We start from the raw sequence: 15,009 nt of genomic DNA, 5'->3' as shown, positions 1-15,009 counted from the left end.
AAAATCCCAATCGAGAAAAGGGCGAAGATTAAGAACTTCTGCCCTCCAAAAGACACTGCTAGAATGAGAAAACAAGTCACAGACTGGGAGAAATTATCTGCAAACCACACACTTGACAAATAACTTGTATCAAGAATACATAACAAACTCTCAAAATTCATTAATAAGTAAATAAACGACCCAATAAAACAATAGGCCAAAGATCCGAGCAGACACTTCACTAAAGAAATACATAAGCACATGCAAAGATGCTCAGCACTGTTAGTCCTCAGAGAAACACAAATGAGAACCACCCCTCCCCCGCACCAAGTGGGCTAACATGAAGAAGACTGAAACATAAATGAGAACCACAGTGGAACACCCCTCCCCCACACCAAGAGGGCTAACATGAAGAAGACTGACACTATCAAGTGCTGGTGAAGATGGGGAGGAACCAGAACTCTCACCCAAGCTGCTGGAAATGCAAAACTGTGCCACCACTTAGAAAGACTGTCTGGAAGTTTCTTCAAAAGTTAAACACAGACCCACCATGTGAGCCAGTCTTTCTCTGCCTCAGTATTTTACTGGAGAGAAATAAAAGCAGACCTTGTACATGACTGCTCACAGAAGGTTTATCTGAAATCGTCCCAGAATGGAAACATCTCAATGCCATCAACAGCTAACGGGTAAATAACTGTGGTCCAGTCATACAATGCGATACACTCAGCAATAAACAGGAATGAACTATGGATACACACAACATGGATGAACCCTAATAATTATGTGAAGTAAGAAGCCAGACAAAAGGAGAAAACAAACTGCATTTACACAAAATTATAGAAAATGCAAACTATTTACAGTGAGAGAGCCCTGATCAGCAGCTGCCTACAGGAAGGGATGACAAAGGGCACAAGGAAACTTTTGAGTCATGGATGTGTTCATCATCTTGATGTTGGTGATGGCTGCATGAGTGTAAACACGCATTAAAACTTATTAGACAGGGACTTCCCTGGTGGCGCAGTGGTTAAGAATCCTCCTGCCAATTCAGGGTTCGAGCCCTGGTCCGGGAAGATCCCACATGCTGCAGAGCAACCAAGCCCATGTGCCACAACTACTGAGCCTGCACGCCACAACTACTGAGCCCATGTGCCACAACTAATGCAGCCTGCGCACCTAGAGCCTGTGCTCTGCAACAAGAGAAGCCACCACAATGAGAAGTCCGCGCTCCGCAAGGAAGAGTAGCCCCCACTCACTGCAACTAGAGAAAGCCTGCGCACAGCAACAAAGACCCAATGCAGTAAAAAATAAATTAATTAATAAAAAAAACTTATTAGACAAATATGTGCAGTTTATGGCATGTCAATTATACCTCAACAAAACTTTTTTTTTTAAAAAGGGCAAATGATATGAACAGTTTACAGAAAGATATTCAAAGGACATAAGTTTATGAAAAGAGGTTCAATTTCACTCATAAGAAAAATGCAAACTAAAACTTCACTGAGAAAATTAGAAATTCCTCACCAATCCCACTGGCTCAAAGGCATGCCAAAAGGTGGGGGGTGGGGACAGGCACTCATGACACTCGTAGGAGAGTGGCCCTCAGGGAGGGGAATTCGCACTAACAAAACTTAGTTTGCATTGAACTATGATTCAACAATCCCCTTCTGGAAGATACCCAAAAATTCTCACCACAAACACAAAGAGATTGTGTGTAAGGCCAAACTAGAAGTATGCGCTTAGCCACTACTGGGTCCCAGAAATGCTCCAGGAAATGTAAAGTTTTTAACTGTATTCTTAACTAAGCTGAGGCACGACTCTCTAGCATGTTGGGAGCAGGGTGAGCGCCCGGAACCCCTAGCTGGCAATAGGACACAATCCACACAGCGTGGGAACCCCACACTCCAAGGGGAGCCCAGCCGGGTTACGGCTCAGTACTGGGAACACATGGCCCTCAGGCAGCCTCTCCATGAAGGAGAACCCGCACCCCGCAGGCAGAGTGGGGCTCTGGTTCTGTGGCCTCTGGGCTGTGTAGTGTTGAATGATTACGCCATCTGAAGAATGGAGAGGAAAATGGTGCCCCCTCCTGGCACAAGGGTGCCGCGCCATCACTGAGTGGAAGTGCTTGCTGCTTACATCTGGACCAAAGCCCACCAACATGCTACATGAGCAGCACATTCTCATCCTGCCCAGAGTAGCCAGCATGACCAGGGACAGTGCCCTCCTCCTCCTCAGACTCATGGGCGAGGACACACTCTCCTCTTTGCCTCTGCAAAGGTCCTGGGGAAACTATAAGTCCCTCGGCCAGGGCATTCTCTCCCCTTTCCCCTGGCCAACGCCCATTGAACCTTCAGATCCAGCTTAAACTTCCTTCCGGGGGAGGCTTTTCCTGATGCCCCAGATGAGGGCAGGTCTCCCAACAACCCAAAACAGATGCTCCGTAACAGCCCTGAGCTCAGCAGAAGTGAAGTCGTGATTTATCCCGGGGCGGCCCCCTGTGGGCTCTCAGGACACTCATGGGGTGAACTCCTGTGGGCTCTCAGGACACTCATGGCCTCAGATTAAAGGGGTGTGATGGGTACATACCAAAGGTCAGGGTTGTCAATGCTGTTTTCTATGCTGAATTGTTCAATCTCTGGTCCCACCTGAGCAACAAATTTGGCCAGTTTCTCTGCAGTCTCCATTGTCTTCGTATCAACTACAAAATAAAGCAACTGTCATGTATTGGTTCTGAGCTGCCAATTCCCATGTGAACATCGTGGGGTTGTGGAGACTGATTACAAAGACGGCCCCTCACTGTACCCTTGCCCTTTGCCATGTGACTCTGCAGCTCTGTCCAGCAGAGGTGGACTCTCTTTTTTCCCCTTGAATTGGGGCTGGCCCTGGAACTCTTGCTGGCTACGAATGTGACAGAAATGTGGAGTCCAGGCCTGAGAGGGCTCAAGCATCTCCTCTGCCTCTCCTGGATGGCCAAACCCGACTGTCAGGTGAACTGCTGGTGGGTGACAGGCATGTAGCCCACTACCCCTATCATCTCAGCTGACAGTTCCAGACAACTGGCCACTGCCTGCAGACAGTTTGCAGGCCCAGCCCAGCTGACTTGAAGCAACACTGGATGCCTCCTGTTTGAAGCCACAGTTTGGACTGGCTTGTTATGTAGCAACAGCTAGAGAAATGTAGCAGTTGTGTAGATTTTTTCCCTCTCCATTCCCACCTAGTGCTGAGTGGGAAGCACTGGCCAGAGGGCAGGCCTGTTGCAGTAGGAGAAGGTAATGGCTGGGAGAAACAAAAGAAATTGCTGGTCAACTAACTCTAAGGAAGGAAACACAGAGACCTTAGCGGGGAAGAGGAAGCAGAACGAGAACACGGGCAGCCTTATGGAACATATAACGGGCAAGAATAGAGAGAAATGGATCAAGGAGCTCAAAGCCCTAAGCACGGGCACATGGCACACCCTGCTGGCCAGCAGAAGGACCCTGCAGGGAAGCACAGAGTCACCAGGCAGCACCTCGTGTCAGCTCCACACTCAGGATAAGAGGAAGGGTGCAGCAGGAGTCTAGAGCCAGCCCCTTGAGGAAGCAAGAGGAGAGAGAGTGCCCGTGTGTGTGCCATCCTGGCCAGGTCCCTTTCGCTGCTGCCTGCTGCCCAGCCCAGCCCACTGAAGCCACCTGTCTCTGCAGAGAGCCCTGGGGATAGATGAGCATTGGGGCTGGGGCCCAGAGGAGGGGGACAGAAGTGAGCACTCACCATCAGTAGACAGGCAGGGAGAAGAGGTCTGAGGGGCTTCGGAGACATCCACTCCTGCTGACTTGCGGGATGGGCCTGAGGCTTCTGGGCTGGGGTCCCGAGGAGAGGGTCCGGCTGGGTCTGGCGGGCAGTCCTTGGCAGCATCATTTCCATCTGGTTGGGGCGGCTTTCCCTGCAAGGAGCCTGGAGCCTGCCGGCCATGGTGTTTCAGCCTGGTGCCTGAGGAGAGGAGGGTCTGGGTCCCGGTGGTCGCTCTCCTCACTTTACAGCCCCGGAGTCCTTGAGCTCGAAGCAGCCCCCGCCGCCGCCCTGGTAGGAGCCTCTTCTTGAGGCTCCGGACCGCCCGGGAATATAGCATGGCCCGGACTGCACACTCTGCCGCCATCGGCTTCTGATCTGCTCCTGGCAAGTTCTGGCTCATCCGCTGCATTTCTGCCAGCTTCAGCTTATAATATTTATACTCCAGACTACTGTCATCAGATAAAAACCTGTATAACAAAACAGGAATAGCAGGACATTTGTGAATACACCAGCATGACCAAATTGTCGCTGTAAATACACTTCTGCAAACCCTTTCTACTTGGTGGCCTCCCTGCTGTTGGAGAGGCTCCGCCCGGCTCCACCAAGAACCCAGCGCTGGGCCTTGGTCATCTGTCCTGCTCAGAGTGACCACAGGGTGACCAGGAGCTCTGACCGAACACTGGTCGATTCCTCCTCAATTTCCGTCATCAGCAGCCATGAAGGAGCTCCCAGCTCCTGGTGGCCTCACAATACAAACCAGTTACCCTGAAACCATGGAAGCTCTCTGCTGTCAGGAAGCGGCAGGTGTTGCTCCTGGACATCACTTTCAGGAGATGATGCCCTTCAAATGGTGAGCACTCAGCGACCTTTTAACTACATCATTAAGGCACTGAGTGTGCCACCGCTGTGAAATCACGTGCCAGAGTCATAATGAGAACAGTACAGAAAAGAGGAGTTTGAGTTACATGTACTAACATAGAAAGAGATCCGTAATACAGCCCACGGACAGCAGACTAGAGAAGACCAACATTGATACGTACCATATGAAACTGCTTTGTGTACATGACATCCATGTATATTTGTTTTTTTCATATAGGTTGAAAGAATATAAAGCAAACTTAAGGATTTGCTCAAGGAATGGGTTAGAAAGAGGCATGACTGGATTAGAAGGAGAAGGTCACATTATTTACTTTGTTGACTATTTCATTAGCACTTTCTTTCATCTCTATTAACCCTTTCCTTGTAGTCTCTGGGCTTTTTGCACCATTTCTTTCTTGCTTCATGAATTGAATGCTTACCTTCACTCTTTATTTCTGATACACACACAAGGTCGCACCTTTCTCCCAACCGCTGTTACGGATGCATTCTATATGCAATGCTCTCCCTGCTACTTCCTTCTGAAGAGTTTCTAATTCCAATTCTAATTCTCTTTCATACAAAAGTTATTCAGAAGCCTGTTTTATTTTGGCTGTTGCTGGTTTCAACTTCTATGCATTGCACAATGTGGCCCACGTGACTTCCCTTTCCTGGGATATTCTGTAATTTTCTACACAACCTCATTCATAACAGGTTTTTTGTGAACGTTCAATCTCAGTTTGTGTTAAAGAACGAGTACTGTTTGGTGAGTATGGCAATATTTCATGCGGCTTTTGGACGCCTGAAGTTGAGATCATATATTAGATGAGGTTCCCAATTACCAATAACAGAAGCTGATTGGCTGTGAGGTGGCAGTGCACAGCAGGACGCTGGCAGCACCGTGTGATGTGGCACGTCCCTGGTGGGCAGCTCCATATGAAGCTCCTGTTGATGCTCACTGCAGTCAAGGTCTGGCTGGATCTGAGGAAAGAGCCTGTGTGCTGGCTCCTCTGCTGCCCTGGACACTCTGCTGGGCCAACAGCAGCATCCTGCAAGATTGCATCCTAACAAGCAAGGGTTGCCACATAAGGGAAGGTTGACCAAAACAGAAGCTCCAGTTCTCAAGTCAAACGCAGCCCCTCATCCAGGGCAGAAAGTGGAGTCAGTGCCCAGGTGACCTGGATCCCCAAGATGTAAGTCCCTTTCCCCTGGTCAGTTCTAATGCCAAGTGCATGCAGTGTGAGGACATGTCACAAACCCATCTCCCTTAGCTCTAGTGGAGCGTAACATCAAGAGCATAGAATACTCCTAAGCTAGCCTGCACGGTTCAAATTCCAGTGTAGCCACTTATTAGCTGTGAGATTTACTGAATCTTTCTGTGCCTCAGTTTCTCCATCTGTAAGATGAGACGGATGATAATAATAAGCTACTTCATCATGTTGCTGTGAGGCTTGAATTATACACTTTTCATTATAAGGAAAATGCTTTGGGGAATTCCCTGGTGGTCCAGTGGTTAGGACTTGGTGCTTTCACTTTCGGGGCCTGGGTTCGATCCCTGGTTGGGGAACTAAGATCCCACGAGACCTGCAGTGTGGTCATAAAAAACAAACAAACAAAAAAAAGAGCAACATAGGCTTATCATCTCTAGAGATACAGAAGTAACTGTTAAAAGTAGTTTAATGAACTAAAAGCGACTGTCTCCAAGGAGTAGAACTGGGAACTTCCCTGGCCGCCCAGTGGTTAAGACTCTGCACTTCCACTGTAGGGGGCATGGGTTCAATCCCTGGTCAGGGAACTAAGATCCTGCATGCCACATAGACACAGCCATGGTTTCTGCCATCAATATCATAGCAGAAACATTTTGCCATTTGTGTTTACTTCATTTTTTTGGTAAATCACATTTGGTAAAGTACTACTTTAACTTAAGAATTCAAATATACACACCAAAAACCTAAGTTTACTAGTTCTTTAACACTGTTTTTTGCACACTCTTTCTTCTTACAGTCTCTGGGTAATTCTTTCTGAAGGAAGTCACAGGTGATCACGTCTCTGAGTCCAGCTCCCTAATCTGTTCTTCATCCAGGTCAATTCTATCAGCCGACCACTGAGATCATTTCAACAATCACATTTGTCAATTCCAAGATCCTTAATTGGTTCTTTTCCATAACAAGCAGTTCCTATTTCATGGATACAATATGCTATTATCCACCCAAGACTATTAATTACACACATGTACTTGTAGACAATCTTCTTTTCCTTATAGTAACTTCTTAGGTGCCAGATCTGCTGGGTTGGGTGGCCCTCCTTCATGCTGCCAGTTTCCCTCAAATACTTGGTTTAGAGCTCAATGCTCATTTCTGATTTGCAACCCCCTCCCACTGCCACACATACGCCCAGCTCTGGCTATGCTTCCGTCTGCCACCCCTGACTGTCAGAGATCATGAACCTGATGGGTAGTGCAGAGCAGTCATGCAGCAGAGAGGCATGCTCCTAGTCCTCTCAGGGTCCCCCTTCCCTCCAGCCCAATCACCTCGGCAATCACCTGGAAATTGCCCCTGGGTCTTCCAAGTCTAGATGACATCTTACCCAGAGGATTTGGTCTCTGCTTTCATCTGTCAATCTGAGGCTATCTAGCCTCCTTCCTTCAGTATGAGCGTTGGTTGAGACCACACAGCCAGAACGTGAATCTCAGCTCTGTCTTTTACTAGCTGTGCCTCCTTGAGGCAAGAGGTCTCTTTTGAGCCTCAACTTTTCTGTCTGTAAAATCAGGATGACAACATACCTACCTCAAAAGGTTGTTTATGAGGGTTCGGCCAGCTAATGCTTAGAGCAGTAAAGTGCTTAGAATGGTACCAAGTGCACAGAAAGCAAAAGTATTTGCTAAATAAAAAGTATTCAATAAATGACACTGGGGCAATTAGGTTACTGGGTTTCTTTTCTTTTCTTTTTTTTACCTTTTAAGTTACATGCCTATCTTATTCAACACAGGAACATAATCTTGATGAATTCAAGAATTCTGTAAAGGATTTCCCTGGTGGCTCAGTGGTTAAGAATCCACCTGCCAATGCAGGGAACACGGGTTTGAGCCCTGGTCCGGGAAGATCCCACATGCCATGGAGCATCTAAGCCCGTGCGCCACGACTACTGAGCATGCGCGCTAAAGCCCATGAGCCCCAACTTCTGAGCCCAAGTGCTGCAACTACTGAAGCCTGTGCGCTTTAGGGCCTGCGTGCTGCAACTACTGAAGCCCACGCACCTAGAGCCCGTGCTCTACAACAAGAGAAGCCACCGCAAAGAGAAGACCATGCACCACAACAAAGAGTAGCCCCGCTCGCCACAACTAGAGAAAGACCGAGTGCAGCAACACAGACCCAGTGCAGCCAAAAAAAAAAAAAATTCTGTAAAAATAAAACCATAACAAGTTCCAACTCTTCTCCTGAAAAATCATGCTGGTTAGGACCAAACCCCTGGTGCCATTACACAGAAATTTACACCTTTCAAGCATCTTTAGAAATTACAACACCAAGAATAGAGAGCTTGGTAGGGATACAACATTGACTATACCAGACCTGAACAGATCACTCAAAAAAGAGGAACTACAACTAGAAATCCTATGAGCAAACACATAATCTTTTTAATTAACAAAAGAATATAAGGTAAAACATCACACTATGAAATTATCTTTAAGTCAAAAACACTTATGTGAGGGCATGGCACATGTACAGAGTGGCAGTGAGGGTGTCAATCACGGAAAATAACCTGATGATAAAGATCAGTGGTCTCCACCAGGGACAACTCTGTCCCCCAGGGGACACTGAGCAATGTCTGAAGGTATTTTTGGCTGGGATGGAGGCTTCTACTGGCACCTAGTGAGTGGAGGCCAAGGATGCCCAGGACAGTCCCCCTGCAGAGAATTATCCAGCCTCAAACATCAATAATGCTGCAGTTGGGCTTCCCTAGTGGTGCAGTGGTTGAGAATCTGCCTGCTACTGCAGGGGACACGGGTTCGAGCCCTGGTATGGGAGGATCCCACATGCCACGGAGCAACTAGGCCCGTGAGCCACAACTACTGAGCCTGCGCGTCTGGAGCCTGTGCTCCGCAACAAGAGAGGCCGCGATAGTGAGAGGCCCGCGCGCTGCGATGAAGAGTGGCCCCCGCTTGCCACAACTAGAGAAAGCCCTCGCAGAGAAACGAAGACCCAACACAGCAAAAATAAATTAATTAATTAATAAACTCCTACCCCCAACATCTTCTTTAAAAATAATAATAACAATAATAATGCTGCAGTTGAGAAACACTGACACAGATCAAAAGCCTCTAAAATGAGCTTTCTTTTTAAACTAGCAATTTTACTCCCACATACTACCGTAATAAACTGCCAGAAATGTAGACATAAATAAAAGCAAGACAACATTCATCATAACGTTATTAGAATCCAAGAATCCACCAATGGGCAATGGTTGAGTGTAGTATACTGTGTAAGAAGGAATAGTATGCATTCATTGATAATAAGGACAATTATGTTAAGTTTAAAACACAGGACACAACTACAGAGCACACACTGTGGGGGAAAAGTGGGAGAGCTCTGAGTAACTCCATCTTTGCCTTTTTACTTTTCTCTATTTTTACAAAGGGCATATGCCACTTTGATCATTTTTTAAAAAGTTAACGAAGTATAAAACCTTTCCACTTCCAGCAATCTAATCTAGAGATAATCCTAAACACACACAGAAATGTGACACATTAAGCTATTCACAGAAAAAATTAAAAATAGTGTACAATCAAAAATATTCTAAAAATCCAACAAGAGAGGAATGGCTAGATAAACTGATCACCTACTCTGCGAACCGGTAAACACAGCCATCTGAAATGTTTACAAAAAGTAGGGAATACGAGCATTTTCCTTTGTTATCTAAAAGGAGTAGCGTATATCACAGCATAATCACAACTGTGTTAAAAACCAAACAGCTCGCAATGAGCAGAAAGGCTGGAAGCAAATACCCAAAAATGCCAGTGAATGCCAGTAAGCACACAGGTGGCTTTGCCCAACTTTCTGTTCTTCTTTACCTTCTCTAATGATCAAATACTGTATTTATGGTGAAAACTTTAATTTTAAAAAGTTCTATTCAAGTGAAGAGGCAATAAGGCAAAAGGAAAAGACAGTTTAACAAACAGTAGCAATAAATCACAAACAACTGCTGTGATATATTCCTTATCTTACACTCATTCTTTGCATACACCTCTCACCTCATCCTCAAACCAGCACAGCAGGGACAAAGTGCTCCATGTCCAGATGAGAGAAGGCCACATGGCAGGTAAGCAGCAGACTGGAGCTTGAACCCACATGAACCTGACCCACCCTCATGCTCTTCCACTGACTACACCACAGCGCAAAATAAGCATCTCACCCTCTTCTCTGGACATCATCAGAGCAACAAAAACATTGCCATGTACTTTATGGGAGGAATTCTGAAGAGCAACATTTAAAGACCTACCAGTAAGCAGGGTCCTCCTTGAGAAGAGCTCTTTCTTTGGGAGACAGGCTGCCTCCAACAACACGTGTGACCAGCTGGTCAATGGTGTCCACCACCTTGTGGTCTGCTCGCTGGGGGACCTCTGGAACACACAGAAGGGCTTTTCTGAGAAACACACTGGACCACATGGGGCCTGGGAAGACCAGGACAGAACTGAAGGCTTAGGATGGGGCCTAAGCAGGCACCAGGAACTGAAATCCTCGTTCATGACAGACCAACATTGAAAAGAGGAAAGGGGCCTGTTATTCTCGAAACCAATATGCAAAATATCCTCTCAAAAGCTATATAACAGCATAATCGCTAGGAGAGAAACAGTCACAAACTTAGGATGACTGTACAGAGCAATATATATACATATTCTATAGGAGAAAATGGTGTGCAGCAACTCCTAACCACCTTTTGCATACATCTTAACTTGAATGTTCACAATATTAAGGGGAGAACAAAAGACATAAAATGTATCTAGGTATAAAATATGTAAAAAGTATATCTAAACTGTGAGTTGCAATACGAAAAAAAGGAAAAGAGATACATAAATACAGACACACAGAAAAAAATTAGAAGGAAATATACCAGAAAGTTAACAGAGATTACCTATGGGTGGTAGATTTATCAGGGATTTCATTTTTTGTGTTTGCTTTATCTATAAAAGTTAAACACACATGTGTTTTGTAATCATAAAACATATACATAAATTTACAAAGAAAAATTTCCCAATTAAAAAAGTCAGTAGGGCTTCCCTGGTGGCGCAGTGGTTGAGAGTCCACCTGCTGATGCAGGGGACACGGGTTTGTGCCCCGGTCCGGGAAGATCCCACATGCCGCGGAGCGGCTAGGCCCGTGAGCCATGGCCGCTGAGCCTGCGCGTCTGGAGCCTGTGCTCTGCAACGGGAGAGGCCACAACAGTGAGAGGCCCGCGTACCGCAAAAAAAAAAAAAGTCAGTAGTTCCAAGGTAGGTGTTCACAGAAAATATCTGCTGAATGTATGAAAAGACAACATTTCTTAAAGTGTGAATTTCCTCCAATGACTTGTAATTTACAATGCCACCAGCAACACAGAAGAGCATTATGTCCTTAAACACTAAGATTGTTTAGTTTTCTGATATTTGCTAGTTTTAATAGCACAGATGGTCTCATTCAATAAAAATCACCCCTGAACTGGAGAGGTTTTCCAGTTTGTTCTGTGGAATGGTATTTTAAACATCAATGTGAGTTCTTAACATAGGATGAGTCAATCCTTCAATTGTCATGTCATTTCCCCTCTGAAATTACTTTCCCTTTTTTTGTTGTCAGCTCTTATTCTATAGAACTGCTAGTTTTATATGATTTTACAAAAGAATAAGAGATTCAAAGTCAGAAGCTTTCAAAGACAATGAAATTTGTGCATCATTGCAACCATCTCTAGAGAAGATGACCATAGTAAGGGCCAGAAAGTGGGTCCTACTTTTGGCCCAGCAATCATTCTGTGAATATCTCCTTTAAGGGAGGATTCAAAAACATTTTTAACGAAAATAATAGCAATAATAAATGCAACCAAAGATGTCATCCCAGCATTTCTAACAGTACTGAAGTAATGGCAGGGCAGCGCCCCATAAGACGTGGGCGCTGGTGCTGTCTACCTGCTGACCAGAAAAGGAGCCAATGCTTTGCAGATGCCAATCTCATGGGAACTGAGCTCTGTTCAGCCTCAGAAGCCTCTAATAAAAGGCACTATGAGTCCAACATCAAGGGAGAGGTGAGGTAAATTCACATTTAGTCATGATGCTGCAAATGCCGCAGAAACACAGAAAAGAGCCTTTGATAATCCTGTAAAAGAGCAGACTGTAGTGTTTTCAGTAAAGCAAGACTGCAGCTACAGGCATGCCTGCATAGCAGCACAACCAGAGGACGGTGGCAGGCAACTTTAGGTTATGGGGGACTTTTTTATCCTTCTTACAGTTCTTCAGTATCGTTGTTATACTGACTTTCCACCCCACTACTTTGGGGGATGTGGGGAGGAGAGGTCCTGCTTCAGCCCTGAGCCCACTACTGGAAGGCTCTCTCTCTGGGAGTGGGTGTGGCCGCCCATCCGCGGAGCGACCTACCCAGTGCCTGTCGCAGTCAGGGCTCCACGAGGGTGGAGAGGATTGAAGAGACTCAGGGACAAATGAGACTTCCCAACTTGGCTGGGGCAATGGAAGCTGAAAACTCTATCAGAGGGAAAGGGGACTTCCTAAATGGCCACATGGCCACTATGTGTGCTCATGACCTCTGGGATGTCTGGGTTGTGAGAACGTCCATCCTGAGAGCAAGGGGGAGGGACAAGGGACACCAGCCAGTCATTTCTATTTCTATTACCTTCTTCTAGGTCTTTCCCCTCCCCAGTAAGCCAACTCGTTAACTGCAGGTTACCAGGTATACCTAAGTGATCTCTCAACCTTTAGCCAGTCTAGAAACGCGAGCAGGTGAAAAGGTGCCTCCACCACGCATCCCTCAAAACAGCTCAAACATAGCCTTCCTGACTCCCCATGCTGAGCTGAGCTGGGGCCTCTCCTATAGCCCCCTTAATCCCAGCAAAGGAGGGGCTGGGTTTTGTGACTTCTTTCCCTTAGAAGCCTGGAGAATTCTTAAGAGACTGTGCCCAGCATTTACTCTCCCTTCTAGTAATAACTTGGCGGGGGTAGAGAAGGGGTGCTGTTGGAACAAGGCTTCTTAAAACTTGGCTGCAGGATGACACAAACACCCCAGAAAGTGCAACATTGTATTGTGTACAAACATATATGTATTTTCCCTGGCAAGGACCACAGCTTTTCATCAGATTCCCAAAGGAGTCTTGACCCAGAAAGTCTAAGGACTTCTGTAACAGACAGAAGATTCCTAACGCATGCTTACATGCTTACAGAATGAATGGCAGGCATGTATACTGGTCACTGTGAGTTTACTACTAAAATTCTGATTTGTTTCCAACTGGCTAAAGGAGTTTTATGTACAAATATCAAAGAGAATGAGAGACATTACAAGAAAACATGAAAAGCAAGCAAATCGCAACAAACAGAAACTTTTGCTGCTTTCCTTACCATCACTCAGACCACTCAGAGCCTTAGCCTGAATTTCAGGTTTGGTAGGAGGAACCGTTTTCTCCTGATCTCGGGTTGGCTCGGGTTCGGCTTTCTTGACCTGGAGTGGACACCCACTGCTGACCAGCCAGGCCTTCAGGTGATCGATGTACTCTCTCCCAAACAGAGTAGAGTCCTCAAAGTTTGGAAATGCGGCAGGAGAGGGAGCTATATCTTGGAGGCCGACGGCTTCTAAGATTTTCTCTTGCCGGAAAGAAGAGGCCAAGGAGAACGTCTGTCCCAAAAGAGCTAAAGACTTCCGGCAGAGAGAATTGGTGGTCTCCAGGGCAATAGCCAAGTCCAGGGGGTTACTGAGGGTCTTCATCTTGACACTCAGCTCGTAGGCATTGCAGGCCATGAGCAGGGGTGTGACACTCTTCAGCAGCCGGTCTTGTAGCCTCATTATGTATTTATCAAAGGGCTTTATGATTTCAAAAAAGCAATTTTTGGTCTTCACAGCACCTTTGTCTAAAAGCATGTTTAAAAACTCGTTATCAACTCTGGGTGTTTTCAAAGCAGAGTGCTTTAAAAATTTGATAGTAAAAAAGCAAAAATCTCTGTGCTCTGGTTTTAAGGAGCATTTGAATGAGGCGAGTGTTTTAGCACAGGTTTCGGTTTCAAGTTCAAAGAGAGTCTGGAAAAGCTGGGAAAATTTAACATCATCTTTTATGGTGTGGAATCCTGCCCATTTGATTATTTCTATCCCAAACCTCGAAAAAACATCAGACTTATCTATCAGATCGAAGCTCATCTTTCTTCTGGGGAGCCGAATATCCTTCAGATTAAGCCCCAAAGGGATTTTCTGAGTGGGGAATTGGACATCTTCCGTCCCTGGGTTTGTCCCCAGGGTCAGATCAGGACTTGGGGTGGTCTTCTGAATTTGGTCAGTGCCCTGAGTTTTGGGAGTGATACAACTTACAGTGGGCACCTGTTTTGTGCTCACATTTCTCAGCATGACAAGTTTCCCGACCCCTCCTTTAGGTGTGAGCAGGCCTTGAGTCTCCCCCTTTCCTAGGAGGGCACCCTCCTGGTCAACAATGTTTAGACCTCGGCCTCTGCCCTGGACTTGGCTGCTGCCCCGGAGCACAGTGTCTGCCTCTCCTGGACGGTCCACGTCGTAATCCCGACTCTCTTTCTCCAAACACTCTTTCTCAATCAGCCTGGAGGAGCCAAAGTCCCCCAGTAATGCAGAAGGACCAAAACTATACTCCTGTGACCAGGAGGATTCTTGAGAAACTGAATGGCCAAAGTCTTGTTCCCAAGAGCCACGGAGTGCAAATTTCCAGTCCTGAGAACGGAAATGTCCCAATTTCCGGTGGCCGAAGACCTGGTCTCGGGAGTCAGGGTGGGAAAATTCCAGGTCCCGACCACATTCTTTGCGAAAGTAGCTGTCGTCACTTACAGAAGGGTTGCTTGATCTGAAGGAAGGTCCTGGAAATATATCACCTCTCAGGCCTTCTCTCCCAGTGTCTTGAGGATGAACTACAGATCCGCCCAGAGTGTATCTGCTGTTGCTATGAATGTCATCATACATATCTGCTCTGGCTCTTGGGACTGTCCTTAGAAGATCTGAAATAAACAATCCAGAAAGAAACACAAAGGTACTTCAGACCACAGGCTGCAAACGGATAATCCACAGACCACCAGCCAGCAGGGGTGCTTTATCAGTCAGAGTGCATTTTAGAAGCTCATATTCATTGCCAACATTTAAAACGTGTGTGGTTTCACTTAAAAATAGATTTACTACTTATAAAAACAGAAGACCTACAAGTACTGGGCCT

General features: G+C 46.2%; 1 protein-coding gene across 9 annotated transcripts in view; it reads right to left on the bottom strand.

The window, feature by feature from the left end:
- Positions 1–15,009, bottom strand: part of SUGP2 (SURP and G-patch domain containing 2) — a 31,240-nt gene that overhangs the window by 10,361 nt on the left and 5,870 nt on the right. For all 9 annotated transcript variants that reach the window (XR_003792700.1, XR_003792701.1, XM_029217115.1 and 6 more), the window contains exons 3-6: positions 13,190–14,797; positions 10,096–10,216; positions 3,724–4,211; positions 2,563–2,674 (exon numbers count right to left, since the gene is read on the bottom strand). Coding sequence is in view for 7 of the 9 variants with exons in the window: in XM_029217115.1 (XP_029072948.1) it covers positions 2,563–2,674; positions 3,724–4,211; positions 10,096–10,216; positions 13,190–14,797 (2,329 nt within the window). In the remaining 2 variants the exon portion in view is untranslated. The remainder of the gene's footprint in view (positions 1–2,562; positions 2,675–3,723; positions 4,212–10,095; positions 10,217–13,189; positions 14,798–15,009) is intronic.

Source organism: Monodon monoceros, unplaced genomic scaffold (assembly GCF_005190385.1).
Source record: "Monodon monoceros isolate NGI ecotype Baffin Bay Population unplaced genomic scaffold, NGI_Narwhal_1 Super_Scaffold_12, whole genome shotgun sequence".
In the NCBI taxonomy this organism is placed as follows: Eukaryota; Metazoa; Chordata; class Mammalia; order Artiodactyla; family Monodontidae; genus Monodon; species Monodon monoceros.
Note: the sequence above shows the minus strand (reverse complement) of the source record. Positions and strands in the feature narration are given on the sequence as shown.